This window comes from Tubulanus polymorphus, chromosome 2 (assembly GCF_964204645.1).
Source record: "Tubulanus polymorphus chromosome 2, tnTubPoly1.2, whole genome shotgun sequence".
NCBI classification, from domain to species: domain Eukaryota; kingdom Metazoa; phylum Nemertea; class Palaeonemertea; order Tubulaniformes; family Tubulanidae; genus Tubulanus; species Tubulanus polymorphus.
Genome location: NC_134026.1, coordinates 13,130,258 through 13,146,698, shown reverse-complemented (window position 1 = coordinate 13,146,698; position 16,441 = coordinate 13,130,258). Strand labels below are relative to the sequence as shown.

Below are 16,441 nucleotides of genomic sequence, written 5' to 3'. Positions count from 1 at the left end.
CTGTTGTTTCTAATATTAAATTACCGGATTAGTGCTCATTGTTTGTATCCACGTGTTGAATGTCTAGTGTATACGTTGAATGCCGCGCGCCTGTAGTCTAGTATTAGACTGACTGTGTATTGATTATTGGCACGCTGCCACAGCATCGCGTATAAACACTGTACAATGAATATACGCAGTTTTCTTTATCTTTTGATTTTAAACATTAGTTAATTCTGAAACATTTCCAAACTATAAGAAACTATTGTTATCAACATCCTAAATTCTAATTGGTATATGAGTGTAGCCTAACATAAATTAATATTCCATTTCATCATGGCGACCTTGAACTCTAAAGATCGTCAGTTTAAAACGATATCGAAAGTGTAGCCGGTGTATAAGTCGACCTACGTTTTTTGGACATGATTTTTGGTCTCAAAAACTCGACTTATACACCGGAAAATACGGTAATGATAATTCCTCAGTGAAGCTAGTCACGAACGGTGCCGATTGAGTGTACAGCTGCCAAAAACACGGAAATGTGCGTAGTTGCGTAACTATTTGCAGTGAATTGCAGACGAAACATGAAGCCTTAACGGCCGTTTAGAAAAAAATTATACCAATCGAAATTGTAAAATAAAAATGAGATAGAACCTAAGTTAAAATTCTGGCCATTTCTAAAATGTTATTACTAATTTTTAGTCAGTGCCGAACGTTTAGTTTTCCAACAATAATGAGGGGTGGTAGGTAGTCATGCAATTCAAGTCATCATTTATTACACGTTACTTCTGTGTTGTTGAAATAACCCCAAACCCCATTGAACTATGTGATCTGTGTGCTGGCCACAAATGCACACAGATCACACTACACTACTCATTACACACTCCAGTACCCACAGCTTTCATATATCCATCCAAATATTTAGAGTGTCTTTCTTCCTGGATAACAAGATTCGGAGCATCAACGATTTGTTGAAAGGAAATAATTCATCGAATATACACTACTCCTTAAACACTGGCAGTCGCTAGAATGATTGGCAGTAGTTTGGAAGGCAGCCTATTTCCTGGAAACTTAAACTAGGCCACGCGTCTGAGGCACTTTTTCACACGATGCACTCTGACTACAGTAAATATCATCTGCTCTGGTACAACTGAGCAGTTTGACGCCCAGCTCAGCAAAAATTAACCTAACTTGCGCTCTCCCCTACCCGTTGATATCCGATACTGTGACGTATTACTACGGATTACAGATTACAGTACATTTAAATATAACCACTGATCACAGCTTTTATACTATCATTGATTTCAGACGGGATATTTCATAGCAGTCGCAGGATTCTTACCAACAGTCGTATGCGACGGCCGACGACATATTTTGAAAGCCCTGCATACATTAATTTTTCAATACACTACACTGCATAATAGAGGCTAACTACACGCGCAGCACTATTCACCAGCCTGCTGTCTAGCGCATGTATGATTCGTGTTCGCGCAACCATCAGATGCAACTGAGGCGCAAACGATTGATTATACAACAGACCTCATGAGGAGTTCTATGAATACAAATTCACTGGTAGCGTTCATTTGCGATTATTATTGGCCATCGCAAATGTTGTACCTCTACAACACTTGCGTGTTCACCAAACAAATACAACTAGCTGTGATGGCCACCATATAGACGAGGGCAAATGACGCGTATACAAGCTTTTTGTGTGCTAGCTGGGTAAGGTGAACATGTATAAGTATAATGTTAAGTTTTCATTTCCATTTGCATTTCAGTTTGGAATTTCACCAAGACTTGAATTCTCAACTAAAACAACAATTTCTGAGACTGATTCTCCATACACTGACATGTTCGAATCATCACTTAGAGGAATTGTAAGTCGCTTGTTTGATATTTATTTTTCTCGGCATAACATGATCTGCTAATTAACATGTACCAATTTTTGGGGTTATAATGCTCCCGTTATAGAGTTAGGGGTAAACCAGAGGCAGAGTCAAGTTTTTTCGTCTACTTGACTGATAGTCTGTTTATTGGAGTTGTGATACAGCAGCTTTTGTTCTTTTGTGCCCTCACAAGGCCTTGGGGCATACTGTATTCACTTTCTCATCCATTCGTCCGTCTGTCTGCAGTGGTTTTCATGCCCTTGCACCTTAACCCTTTCCTGTAATTCAAAAATTGTGTTGTACTAGCTGAGTTTAGGGACTGATTAGATTTTGGGTGCTCTAGATCAAATGCCAAGGTCACCTGAAACTGTATTTTTAATTTCAAGGCACTTACACATAGATAATTTGTTGATATTATCATATCGTATATCGTATATCATATCATTTAAGTTTCGCTGATTGTTCTGTGGTGTGGATGGCAAAGTTATAGCTGTATATTCAGACTCCTCGGCTGAAGAGCTGCTCGTTGTTTCACTTTTGTTAATGTCAATCTATTCATCATCTGATGCAACGTCTGGTTGATACCTGACAACGTGTCTTAATATATTTATTCCTGGCTTTTTCTCCAATTCTTTGTTCGTTAGTGCTACCTTCTTCATCTCTCAGACTTTTGTTGATGATATGACATGCTTCTTTAACAATTTTTTGTTGTTTGTGTTGCCGCCTTTGTCCCTGCGTCCAATTCGGCGTTATTCCTATGCTCTTAAGTTCACAATCTTTGTGTTTACTTAATTTAAAGAAGGCCTGCAAAATTCTTTCTTTTTCTGTGGTGGTGCTAAGAATCGCACTTAAAGGTCTTGGGGTACCATGGTCTTTGCATTTACCTAGCCAGTTACATGCCAGGGTTTGTGGATTTTTATTCTTGTTTTAATGACATTGTAATTGCATTTTGCTACTCGAGAGAAAGCTGGTGTGTCTGGGTTTTTAAGTCTGTAAGTGTCTGCTAATCTGTTTTGTTGACATAAATTGGCTAATTGTTCTGAACCACTTCGTATTGATGAAATGACAGATGTTGAATCATGATCTATGGGACTTTCTATACAATTAAAGTCTCCAGCTATTATTGTATGCTCATTAGGGTTGATATTAACCCTTTAACCGGCAAGTATTTTTCGGCCTGTGAGTGATTTTGGACCTTGCAAGGGGAAAACTTAATAACTCAGTTGATATGAGGGATAACCCCATACTGTATGTTTTTTATGAAAGCTCTTTTCACAAGCTTTCAAATGATACCATGTTTGCGAACTTTGGGGGTTACATTCAGGGTCTGATCCCAAGGTCACAGATCCCAAGGTCATCCAGATTTTTGGGCCACCAATAATAAAAAACTGTCATGAGATTCATCCCAATATGAATTATCATCAGAATCTTTCATTACTATGTCCAAAATATCAGCCAAACTCACTAGAGAACGTCTTGAGTGCATTGGCCATTACTACTAACGATATTCTCAATTTTGGAAATCTGACCCACGTGACACATGGTTTCCATACCCCCTTCTACATGCCAAATGTATGATATATCACTTTCCAACCTTGTTAGACATTGAAGGCCGTCTGGTGTTGCCATCTACCAATAGGAAAATGAGTTATAATGCTTCACTGAAATCAATACTTGACTATTCTATTCACTATAGCTTGTCTATTCAAATCGGTCGCTAGCGACCGATTGCCGGTTAAAGGGTTAACATAATGACTGATATGCTTATCAGTGCTACATATAATTTTTTTCATAAGGGTGTACACAATCCTTTGATGAAAACTGAAGGTGTACCTTAACACTTTCAGTGCCGGGCCAATATGTGTGATTGTCCCCCCGGGGCCAGACATTTCCCCAATTTTACCTATTTTCATGGGCCTAGAAAAAGTAGAAAGAATAAAGGTACTTACATGAAATTTTCATTGTTGTTTTTTGTATCTTCTACATGTTAGATCTGCTTCTTTGAATGATAATCCACAAAGCACTTCTTTGTACACAGGGGGACTCCACAGGTGGAACAGTAGTATCTTGTGTCCTGGCGAATTCCACGTTTTTTACAAACACGACAAGCTCTTTGGGGTTATTTCCTTTTTTCTGTAGCTGGAAATATTTCCATGTGGTGTCTGTTGTATCCCAATGTAACCTAGTTATAGGATCATGTTTTTTGGATCCTAGCAGGGGGTGGAGCAGGGTCTTCATCTTCGGAAGACGAGTTTATGTCTCCTGGGTCATCGGCGTGACACAACTTTCTGATGATTTTCATTTGAAAGGACAGAAGTGTCTTTTCTAGATAATTATTCTTCAGCTTATGAACAATGTATGCATTGTGTATTGGGATTTCTAATAAGTAGAAAAACACTTTCTTGTGCTTTCTTGCTTTGCCTCTCCGTCTCCAGTGGTAGAACTCGGGCGACACGATTGCTCAACGTTTGCTCAAAAATCGGTCGCAGCAACCGGCGACTGAAAATTGCCTCGTGTGCGCCGGGCTTAAGGTAGGCCTGGCCTGCCACGACCGCTGCCACGACCACGAGCTCAAGGAACAACATTGTGGGATAGCGCGCCGGCGCGGCCGTTATCGCTATCACTACTTGACGACATATCAGCGCTATAACTCACGGTTCCGTCGTTAATATCCCCTTCATCGGGTTCTTGATCGTCTGTGTTCGATGACGTGTATCAGGGTCCTCATTCAATTCCAAATCGGAGTCAGAATCCAACAAAAGTTCCACGGCACCCGCTGTAAGCCTTTAGCGCTGCGCCATTTTGTGTTATATTGATCGCCTACTATGATTAGTGTGTCTATGTACTATTAGTATGTCTATGTAAGGCGCGTAGAAACGACTGTGTACTAACTGTGATAGAAATAGACCAGCGGGTAAAACCCTGTGGCTATTTCAGATTTAAACATAGATCTACGTCGTTCGGTACTCAACGCATTTTTAGTAAAAATGTAGATCTACGTCGTTTGGCACTGAAAGTGTCATTCAAATTTCCTGGACAAGCAAGATTAAAAATCCTTATCACACCATTGTGAGGTGAATTTCAATCAAAAATATGTAGTACACATGATTATGTGGACATATTTTAGATTGAAAATACATAAACACAAATACATCAATATACACAAGACCAACAGAAACAAAATTTATACAACAAATATTATTCAGGAATATACAATTTCCACACACACTCAGTAAGTAAATCGTCGATGATCGATGCAGCGAAACGTTTTATTTCTGATGTTTGATTCCATAGAAATTCTAAGGACACTTTCGTCCTTTTCTTATCCGTGGGCACATCCATCTTTGAAATGCGATGGTGTATGGTAAAATGAATTGTGTTTTGAATGAATTGCGTATACACTGATTGAATGCAGCGCGCGTCTGTAATGTCTATTCTTATTCGCACAAGATGATATTGAGATACAACATATTCTTAGATCATTGGAATTAAAAAATGATTGCACATATTCTTATATACATGTAATTGAAATAAAAAAGCAAGCATAGTCTTGATATGTAACACATTTCTAAATCGATGGAATCTCTTGGCTGGGCCATGATGGAAAACATCAGAATAAACTAGTTTCGTCTTTAACAGAATCGCATTAATGAGGTTGAACAATACAAATAACGTAGGCTAAATCGGTCAGCAGAATAATGAAATTCGTTCAATTCTTAAGTCTGTGGTCCTCCCAATCAATATTGTCATAGAACAATTTCTGGCAGATATAAAGCTACCTTACCATAGTATGATATACCAATGTTTCAAGGCCCATGGGCCTCTTGTTTTTGCAGCACCTTCACTCGTATCATCCATTTCAGTTTCGTCGTGTTCGTTTTTTCTTGGGTTCTGTATGTCGAGTATTGGTGATCTTTCTCCTTCCGAGGGCGGCTTTGACTTTTGCGATTTTTACGGAGTTTGTACCAGATATGGTTTACTGATTACCTGTCTAAGTACACGTGCCATACACCTAGAGGTCAGCTACTCCTTTGATACAGACAATTTTCTGATGGCATTTTGCAGATTCATCAGTTGCAGAGGTCGACCATCAACTGTATACTCCGACATTGGTAGAAATCTAATGTCCGGTGAAGCTGAATTATGACGATGCCTCAGAGAGTTCAATAAACACTGCATCGCTGAGTTTTCACTCAGTCGCAGATCCAGTGGTTCTTTAACCCTCCCTCAGCTAGTCATTTGGGAGGGGTATGGGAGCGCTATTTTGTCATACAGTGGCATTCAGTCACAGAGTGCGAGGCTACTGTTATAATTCTTTAACCGGCACTATTTTTACCTTCATGACGTAGTCATGAAGGTTATAAGATGGTAGTGAGTCGATGACGTCATTTTCGTGTCGCCATTTATAACTTGTTGGTGGGAGTTCAGAGGAAAATTTGTCAAACCATGGACATAAACTAGAAGGACGGCGCACCAGCTATAAAATCGAAGGCCCCGCTGATAACAGCCGTTCGCACTGTATTTGCTAGTGCGCGCTGAACAGGTGCCCGTTATTACGGGCAACTGGCTAGCGTCTCGTTTCCAGGAACAGAGTTACAGGAATGGGCAAGCGTAATTGATGCTATTTATATGCGTAATAGACATGCGCAGTCGTTGCAATAATAAAGATGGCCATGTGCTTGGCATTTTAGTGAAAATTTCTCGAAAATACGTCAATTTTTAGCGAATCTACGGCACATCAAGTGACCGATGCACATCGTAACATTTTTAAGGTAAATAAGTTAAGGTAAATATAAAGCCAAATTTCTCATAGTCACACTCTTTTCCTCCATTTTTGAATTATGCATTTAAATGAAGAAAGAGCTCATCTTTAAGCTAGTCCACATGGTTTGAACGCCAAATGATGCCAAATTGTCGAAATTCTGACTAGAAGATCGAAGTGTTTTAATAATTCTGCCTTCCATTTTTCGGATTTTCTAGGAGTAACGTTCTGAAGTTTTCAGTCATAAGAATAATCTGCACATACGTATAATATGCATACCAAGCTAAAAGACTATTTTATGAACAAACTTTAAAATCATAAATCATGGTTTTGTTTAATCATTTTATATTTTCAGATGAGGTTCGGGAAATTTCAAACAATGGTTGTTGACGGAGGGTCATTCTTAAAATTTCTCACGTAGTATCACATGTTATAACAAATTTACAAACAACAAATTAATAGTCATTGTATTCACATTACTGATTGTATTTCTTATTTTCATATTGTATAATTAATAAACGATGTTATAAAGAAAAATATTTGTTCGTTCAGATACCTTTCTTGAGTGTGGGTATTTTTGCGGTCTAAGTAAAGCTTAAAATTGGAGACAATGAAATTTAGAATTTAACACAAAATATCTTTTAAATCATATAATATTTGATTTTATAGATTGATTAAATTGTTGTTTCTAGCTTGTTAAAAAAAACTATCTTCTGTCGGAACTAGCCGAATATATCTGAATCACAGCCAAAGCTGTCGATATCATTGTTCCCCAGATGTAATTACGCAATAGGCAAGATGTGTGAAGTGTTAACTCAGCGCTGGTAACGTGTGTCAGAAATACAGTTGATTCCTTTGAACTAGGCTGGTGCTTCGTCCTTCTAGTTTATACGTCCATGGTCAAACGAATAAATACTTTAATCTTATCAATGCAGAGTGTGAAATTTCGCTTTTTAAAAATTTCCCTAAATTATTAGAAAATGCCGATAGTAAGACCGTGGGAAAGCTATTATCTATGAATGGGTGAATCACTGCGGCAGAGTGCACCTGTGATAAGGCGGAAATAGGTCCATGTGAAGGCTATAGTATTGTTTGTTCCCAGATGAAAACACGCTCTATGTGATTCCTTGACGATCAAAGCTGCAAACTCACATTTAGGAATCAATACTGGGTTCTTTGCTTCGGTATCTAACGCTGAATTATGAATACGACCGGCACTTCTGATGACACCTTGTTCATCAATGTACATTCTCAAATGTGAAACGGTTTGATTTTTCTTGCTGTTTCGAATATCCGATATAAGCTCATTGTAATGCTGCCTCTGAACCAATTTAATCCAATATAATTCCGCAGTCTTTAACTCGCACGAACCAAGAACATCTAATTTTCGATTTTTGACGTTACTTCTGCAATTGTTAATAAATCGTAATACTAAGGCTGTAATATGCATTAACCTTTTCAGGGTAGAGAAATGTATATATATCGAATCGCTTATGTCCGGTAAACGAGATTCAACTTCATGTAGTTCTGCTGCAGAGGTGTTGACTAAACACGTTTCGCTCTCATTTACGATTTCGTTGTTCCCTTCATTTAAATTCACTGCGTGTAGTTTGTTCTCGCTAATCCAACTAGGACCGTTTAACCAGTCTTTACTGCTCATCAATTTAGACGCTGTTGTACCTCTAGTTAATATGTCTGCAGGATTGGAACCCGAACAACAGTAATTCCAATTCGCGATATTCGTTAATTTCCGAATTTCGACAACGCGATTGGATACGAATCTAGGTAGCGATTTCGCTGAAATCAACCAGGCTAGTACAACTCTACTGTCACTCCATAAGCAAACGTTCAGATCAGGAATTCCTAATTCAGCCACCACGTGACGACTGAGACTAGCCGCAACAAGAGCCGCCAACAATTCCAGCTGTGGAATTGTAAGTCGTTTCGCTACGGGTGCTACGCGAGTTTTAGCTATCATAAACGCGGAACTATTTCCATTGACCAAATCAGCCACTGCTCCATAGCATGATATACTTGCGTCACCGAATAAATGTAGTTCGAACGGCTCTGACACAGAATGTGAGAAGTATTGACGCGGTACGGATAAACCGGAAATCTCCTGTATATCGCGCGCGATGAAACTCCATTCACGACATAAGTCCGGCGCCAAAACATTGTCCCAGTCTAGATCTAACTTCCAAAGCTTCTGAATGAAGAGTTTCGCCCTGATTACTACCGGGGTCGTGAAACCCAACGGATCGAATAACTTAGATGCTTGCCGTAATACAATACGCTTGGTAACGTCATTATCTAATTCCACGGTTCAGAGATGCTAGTTTTTCCGGAAATATCCGGAATTCCGGAAATTTAGGATCGCCGATGTCAATTCCGGAAATTGGGTGAGAATTCCTCGCGGCGACCAGTAATGGCACGGACCGTAAAAGCGTTCGTTTGCTTGTACTCGTCGTCGCTTCTGTGTTATTTTATCTTGGTCTCTGGACGTTCTGCTACAATGTATATACGTGTGCTTGTTGTGGTATCTGTGCGTGCGTAGGCGGAGCGCCACTGTTGTGACGCCATTTCCAATTAAAAGTCAAATCTTTACGCGCCGTTGTACATCGTCCCGCTGACGGCCAACAATGTGAAGATGCACGTGGTAATTAAGATTATATTTAATAAATATCATCTCAATTATTAGCACGTGCGTGCTATGTCCTGAGGCACGCAGCGTTGTAACTTTCTTTTTACCTGCAGCTGTCAAGCGGGACGGTCTGCAAAATAGGCACGCACGGAAAGATTGTCAGTCGGGAGTCGGCCGATATAAAGGCAATTGACAGCGGTATAAAAAATAGATTTAACTGGCACTGGCTAGAGTGTAAGGACAGTAACGGGGACTACTTATCGAACTACATTCGTAAGTTAAACTTAGCTGGCGTGGCGTACTGCGTCGTTTGTAAAGACCAGGTCAAATATGGTAGTGGCGAGAAAAAAGATATTCTTCGTCACCCGCATAGCGCGCGGCATAAGAAGGCAGCGAGGGGTGTGAAGCACAACGAATGCCTGCCGTCGTATTTTCAGATGGAAGATGCCGATCGTGATACTGCCGCTAGTACATCGACACAAGGAAAAGTATCCGTCCCGTATGGTGCTGCTCCGCATATTGAAAATGTAGTAACAGTTACCGAGACCACCCAGATCGCTCTAGAACGCATCTCTGGCGGTGCAAAAACGCAAAATTTTTTCTGGGGGAGGGCCTCCGGACCCCCTTTCTAAATTCCGGAATTTTGGTGAACTGGTTTTAATGCGAGAAAATCCGTTTCAGTGTTCCAATGTAGACCTAACACATTCGTTTTTGTAACGGATTCTGCCAGTCCGTCATCAGACGCTAGTTCTTTAATGTGCCCATCATTGCTGTTCCAGCACCGTAGGTTGAATCCTCCTTCACTCATTACTGAACGAGACTTGACGTAAAACTTTTCGGCCATAGATCGATCCCAGACCGAAACTATAACGTTATCCACGTAAATATTCTTCATGATGATATCAGATATACGTGATGAGTGTAGCATCAAAGGTTTATAGATAGTTGCATTTAATATAAACGGCGAACTGCTGGCTCCGAACAAAACTACTCTGAATCTATACGTAATCAACTCGCTAGTAGGATCATTCGAATCTTTGAGCCACAGAAAACACGTAAAATTCCTGTCTGCTTCTGGCAACAAAATTTGCAAGAACGCTTTCTCAATGTCTGATGTTATAGCTATACTGTGTAGACGAAAACGCATCAATATCGCTGTGATGTCGTTTTGCATACGAGGACCCTGGTCCAGACAATCGTTTAAACTAACAGAATTCTATGGCGACTTACAGCTACAATCATAGACGATTCGTAAAGGTGTGTTCTTCGACGGACGATAGACGGGGTGGTGTGGTAAATAGTGTGAATTTATGTCCGACACTTTTGCATCTGTAACTCGTTCGATGAAGCCCCGATTTTCTTGTTCGGCAATAAGTCGATTGTAATCCGACAAAGTATCGCTTTTTACCAACCGATGAATAGTCAATATAGTTCTACGCTTACACACGAAGTTATTGTCCAACAATGAGTGCTCCGCTTTCCACGGCAAGTGCACCACATAGCGATTTTCGACAAGGTCAAAGTTCACAGATGATTCACAATAATCCAGTTTCATCTGCCCGTCGATCCATTGGCGCTTTAATTCCTATTGTCTCTAAGTCCCAAAATCTACGAAGATCAAGATCTACGCGCTGATCGACTAACGTGTTGAATATCGACGCATCTTCACGTTCCGTAGAGGTGACCGGACCAGAAACTACGTAACCAAGTTTAGTTGCAACGGCGGTCGGGCCTTCATTATTCGGATCGCGAATCTGGTCACCCATAACAAATTCATAATAGTAGTCCGATCCGATCAGTAACGTAATGTCAAACAAGTCGTCGCGGTTTAAGAAGTGAGCTAATTTCAATCCTCGCAACAAGTCGTCGCGGTTTAAGGGGTGAGCTAATTTCAATCCTCGCAAATAGTCATAGTGTTCTAATTTTTTCCTCGCGGAAACACGAATAGGCACTGAAATATTCGGGATCACGAGTGCTTCCAACGATATAACGCTGTTATCGGTACAACGAATTTCGATCTTCACTTTATCTAATGTAGTAACTTTTTTCTCACTAGTCCCATATTAGACAAACTAATCTTTTCCTTACTAACTGGCTCTAATCCGAGTTCAGCAACAACCGACTGACAAATAAAGGTCCGCTGCGCACCATCTTCTTGCAAAACGGTAGAGTCCCTTGAAGCATTTCCACCAGAAATAGGCACGATCGCGGTTTATTAGCTAGACTTAATCTCGTTGTGACGTAGGGGTCAAGCCACCAAAGACCTCTTTAAGCTGTATTTCCATCCGTTAGCTGAGCTGCGATTGTCTTCGCCTTATCACATTCTGAAAGTGCTACCACGGTGGTCTTCTCGGGTTTAGTCGGTGGACATATGCTAATATGATGTCGGCACTTACATTTTTTGCATGAATAACGGGATCTACAATCTTCAATACGATGATGACCAAAACAGTTGAAACACAGATTTTCGGCTTTAATGAACGCTATTCGGTCGCCATAAGTGGACACTGTTCTACAGTCGCTCGAAAAATGGTCATTACTCTTCCAAAAAACACATGATTTCTGCCTTGCTGTATTCGCTTTCTGTGATGCGCTCGATTTACGATAACCGATATGACGATCTTGACCAGTTGTACTCGCGAACAGAATTGTGGAGTGTAAATTATCTTCACTTCCCACACCTGCTTCTAAGACATTTACCTCCTTGGCTATAAATTTACGAATTTGCTTTAACGTGAAAAATGTATTACCATGTTCACGAACATATTCTTTCGGATTTTGGATGGGAGTTTACTCTGTAAAACTGACATGAGCATATCTCCTAAACACGATTCATCGCGACCGGCAGCTATCAAAGATCGAATATGTGATTCGACCCTGCGAAATTGACGAAGACTCGAAGGCAGAGTAACTCGGAATGTTCAATGCAACGATGGCCTGCATATGGGCGTCTATGATCTTATGCGGTTGAGCAAATCGTGAATGCAAAATGTCCATAGCAGTGTGATAATTTGATTCCGTCAACGACAACCCACTGATGCTTAATTCTGCTTCATCGTCCTATAACGACTTCAAATATTGGAATCTCTGAATAACCGGAACAGATTTAACATTGTGTACTGCTGCGCAGAAAGAATCGTAGAAATTCTGCCAATCCATGATATTGCCACTGAATCTTGGTAATGAAAGTTTTGGTAGATTTGATGATGGACGTTCAGCCTTGGTAGATGCTGACACGGGATCAGTTCGTTTCAGGTACTGATTATAATATAAAATCCGATCGCGATATTGTTCCAGCTTGATCTCGTATTCGGTTGCCTTCGAATAGTAAGTTGTGTCATCTGCTATACTTGACAGAATATCATCGCCTAAGTCACTGACGATGGCCAATTTCTCACTGATCTGAGAGCATAATCTCTGTAGTTTCTCCAAATCTGGTTTTTGCGAGGTTTGACTGTTAACCAGAACGTCTGCTTGATCAGTAAGCCTTTTAACATGGCCCAGTTGGGCACCACGCTTTCTATTCTCTGACATCGTTCTCGAGGCTCGAGGGACCAATTTCCTAAATTCTGCAGGAATATATATAGATAGGAACGAACTAACCCATATGATTTTCTGTACAACACTGACTCAACTTTATTCAACGACTTAACATACACAATATAATGCCTGGTCAGGCATGAAGGAGGCTTACAGAAATAAAGGCCAAATCCAGAGTTATTACCACATACACATAAGCCAAACACAATTCAGGACAGTGTCCGCATATCTCCAGAGGGCCCTTTAACCCTTTCGTGCTCGGATACTTTATTTATATCCAGTATCCTGTGCCCACATACTTTTTCACAATATTTAAATAAATAACCTTTTTCAGCTAAATTGTTATAAAAACATTATTACTTGGAATATGTATATGATATTTTCAGGGTATAATGGCAACATCCAAAGCTACATGATTCCACCAGTTCCCACAGGCCTCTGTCAGGCTCTGTGAATAAAATATATGACTAAGTACCCCTATTTTTTGCCCACAAATGGACGTAGAACACCCGAATAATCATGCTATTATCATAAAAAAATACTGTCAAGCATCAAACAAGCATACTCAGTAAGGTATATTAGCGATACATACCAAAAAGATAGCTGTACAGCTGTCCGTGTCGATGTAGAAACCAGGAAATACATGAAATAACAGCTCCACAAAACGGCTCCACAATCGACAATTATATTTATAAAACGTCACCTAAAACTCTTGAATTAGTGTTGTAACAATTCTGCAGATGGCAGCACGTCCTAGTGTGATGGTTTTCTGACGATTATTAGCTAGCACGGTGCCTGGTATGGCTCACAGCCGCTAATGAATGAGTGCTGACGTCAACCCGGTATATACCGGACAATATGGACGGGTTCCCTGAACCCGGTACATACTGGGAGCGGGCAGGAAAGAGTTAACAAGAGACGCCTGTTTATGGTCTCAACATCTGGTCTCTTCGGCCAGTCAAAATGAGAGCCCATTCTGTGCAAAAATTTTACATCAGAAGTTTGAAGTTTTATCTTCAACAGCAAGAATCCCACCGACATAAAACTTTTTATCATAAAACGCCGCATGATATTCGCCAACCTGAAAAATGTATACTTTATTTGAGATTGATTTCATATACAATGTATACAATGAATAGTTACAATATTACTGCAATATCTCCTCCGCTGCCGACACATGGATTTCGACGACCACAGATACCTCAACTCAGTGCTTTCGACCTGCAAAGGTTCAACTGAAGTCTGAAAAGAAACAAGAAAATTAACTTTAATCAATTATTTGACGCCTGCGAAGAAATGTAGAATTTCTGTGAGAAGCTAATGTGGAATTGCAAATTTGAAATCGAAGTTTTAAGAAATTAGGGAATTATGAGATTTGGCGATTGGGTAGATGATACAGTCTTCAACTGGTCTAATTTTAAAAAAATTGTCAACTTGTGACCGACTTCGATTCACTTTTGCCTCTAAGCTGGTCTGCAACTTCATTGCCTCCATGGTTGAAGAAAGAGTTCTTTGGATGTTTGCTTCATCATGACGTTGAGCATATCGTGTAGCCAGCCGGCCCGGTCCTGGGGCCCGGTTTGGCTGTCACTCGATATCCTAGACTTGAGTCTGGGTTGAAGTAGACATTGTCATTTAAAGAACTTATTCATGTTATTCTAAATGAATTAACCGTGTGTCTTGTATTTTGTATTTTCTTATTTTAAGATTTGTAAGTTTTTTAAATTTTATCCCGGAATTTCAATGTAATAAGGATCAATAAAGTATTGAATTGAATTGTCACCTTATACACATGCCATCAATGGACGCGGAGCCGTATATGACAGCTATGCTATTATAAATTGCTAATCTCATGAAACGTGCATACCCCTTATATCGAACATATTTTCTAAAACATTTGAATATTGAAATTATATGTTAACACGTTTTTATATAGACCGCTTGTAGCCACCGATGAAATTCACGCCGGCCCTACTCAGATCGTAGATAGCTTCGTCATTCCACTAGCATCCCCATGTCAGGGTCTGACTTTTATATCGGACTTCCAAATCGTGTATACATCCGCCATTTAACCGAATAGTCCGATTTACTTATCATTTCTATTTATGCCTGCCGCTACTGATATAATCATACATCCTTTACTATTACAATACGTCTTCTCATGATATTCAATGCAATATAACATTTCGACGTTCAAATAGACGTCATTATATAATCACAGGGAGCCATTCTACATCTTTATCAATAATATTTTGCCAAATAGCTTGTATGTGTACACATAAACCTGTGACGTTTTGCACATCGATTTACGGTTGTCGTTTGTAAAATGACGCTGAATGGTTAACATTGTTTAGGTTTCATAATGGTAACGTTTTATAAGGCATCAAAAAAGTAATTTTTTTTCCTACAAAGAATGGACTTTCTCAGGGATACTTGAATGAATTAAGGATATATTATAAACATACATTGTGACGTTTTAGTTTTCACTTGGCGAAATCCCCAACGTTCTCGGAATTTACACAGTGTTGCGCAATCTGCGAAACACCTACACAGAAATCACAAAAACAGCTGAAGTCTCGAACTTACAGCGTCCAATCACCACATTTACGAAATGCATGCAATCTTCTGCTGCCGTTTACTGTTTTAACTGAACTTGCCAGAGGCCTATCACGATCGCCGTCATTGACACCCACGTAAATGTAAGATCTTTTGGTCAAATCATCATTGAGTACAAGGCAGTTATTACAATAATCGTACATGTCTTGAGCATGTTTGATAATGACTTTACCAAACGCGAGTAATAGGAAATGTGTTGTTTCATACCAGAGGTCGAAGGTCGAGACACCACTCATCACCACAAGTAATTTTTTTTCCTAATTAATGGGGGAGAATGAACACCAGCCAGAAAATAATAATGTTAATAAAAATCAATATTATTGCCAATATTGTAAAAAATACATCGATAAATCCCAAAAATCACGACATGAAAAAACTGCAAATCTTATAAAAAATGTAATAGATTTTGAAAACTAGATAATACAAATGAAAGAATAGAACGATTAGATGATATGAATGTGGATGAAATAAAATGTGAAGTTTGTAATGAATTTATAGTAAAAAGGAATTATAATAGACATCTCGAATCACAAAAACACCATCAAAATTTGAATGAATCATATGTCATTCGATGAAATTATTGATAATATTTATAATATAGAAATTATAAAAATTTATTGATAATATATTTATAATATTTTATCAAAGGATTTTTCATGGGCGATGGTTCAGCAGGTGTGTATAATTATGTTTGGGGTAATAAATATTGTTGGTTTTTATGCAATCAAGACTTAAAATTATTAGAAAGAATTAAGAAATTCTGCGAAGAAGTTTATTCACATAAAAAATTTAGAATCATGGATGTTATGAAATCATCAGCAGTTTATAGAATACATGTAAATAATCCTAAAGATTTTGCTATAAAATATAGTGATGAATTCTATATTCATGCAATAGTGAAAAGTAATACTTCAACTAAAGAAAAGATAGTACCAGATTATGTATTAAATGCAAAATATAATTTTAGAAAATGGTTCTTCATTGGATTCTACGCAGCAGATGGACAGAAAAAATATA

The 16,441-nt window shown here is 39.1% G+C and overlaps 1 protein-coding gene across 9 annotated transcripts in view; it reads left to right on the top strand.

The window, feature by feature from the left end:
- LOC141900776 (spermatogenesis-associated protein 6-like) overlaps positions 1–16,441 on the top strand; it is a 159,375-nt gene that overhangs the window by 66,327 nt on the left and 76,607 nt on the right. For all 9 annotated transcript variants that reach the window (XR_012618768.1, XR_012618769.1, XR_012618767.1 and 6 more), the window contains one exon: positions 1,758–1,856. Coding sequence is in view for 6 of the 9 variants with exons in the window: in XM_074787808.1 (XP_074643909.1) it covers positions 1,758–1,856 (99 nt within the window). In the remaining 3 variants the exon portion in view is untranslated. The remainder of the gene's footprint in view (positions 1–1,757; positions 1,857–16,441) is intronic.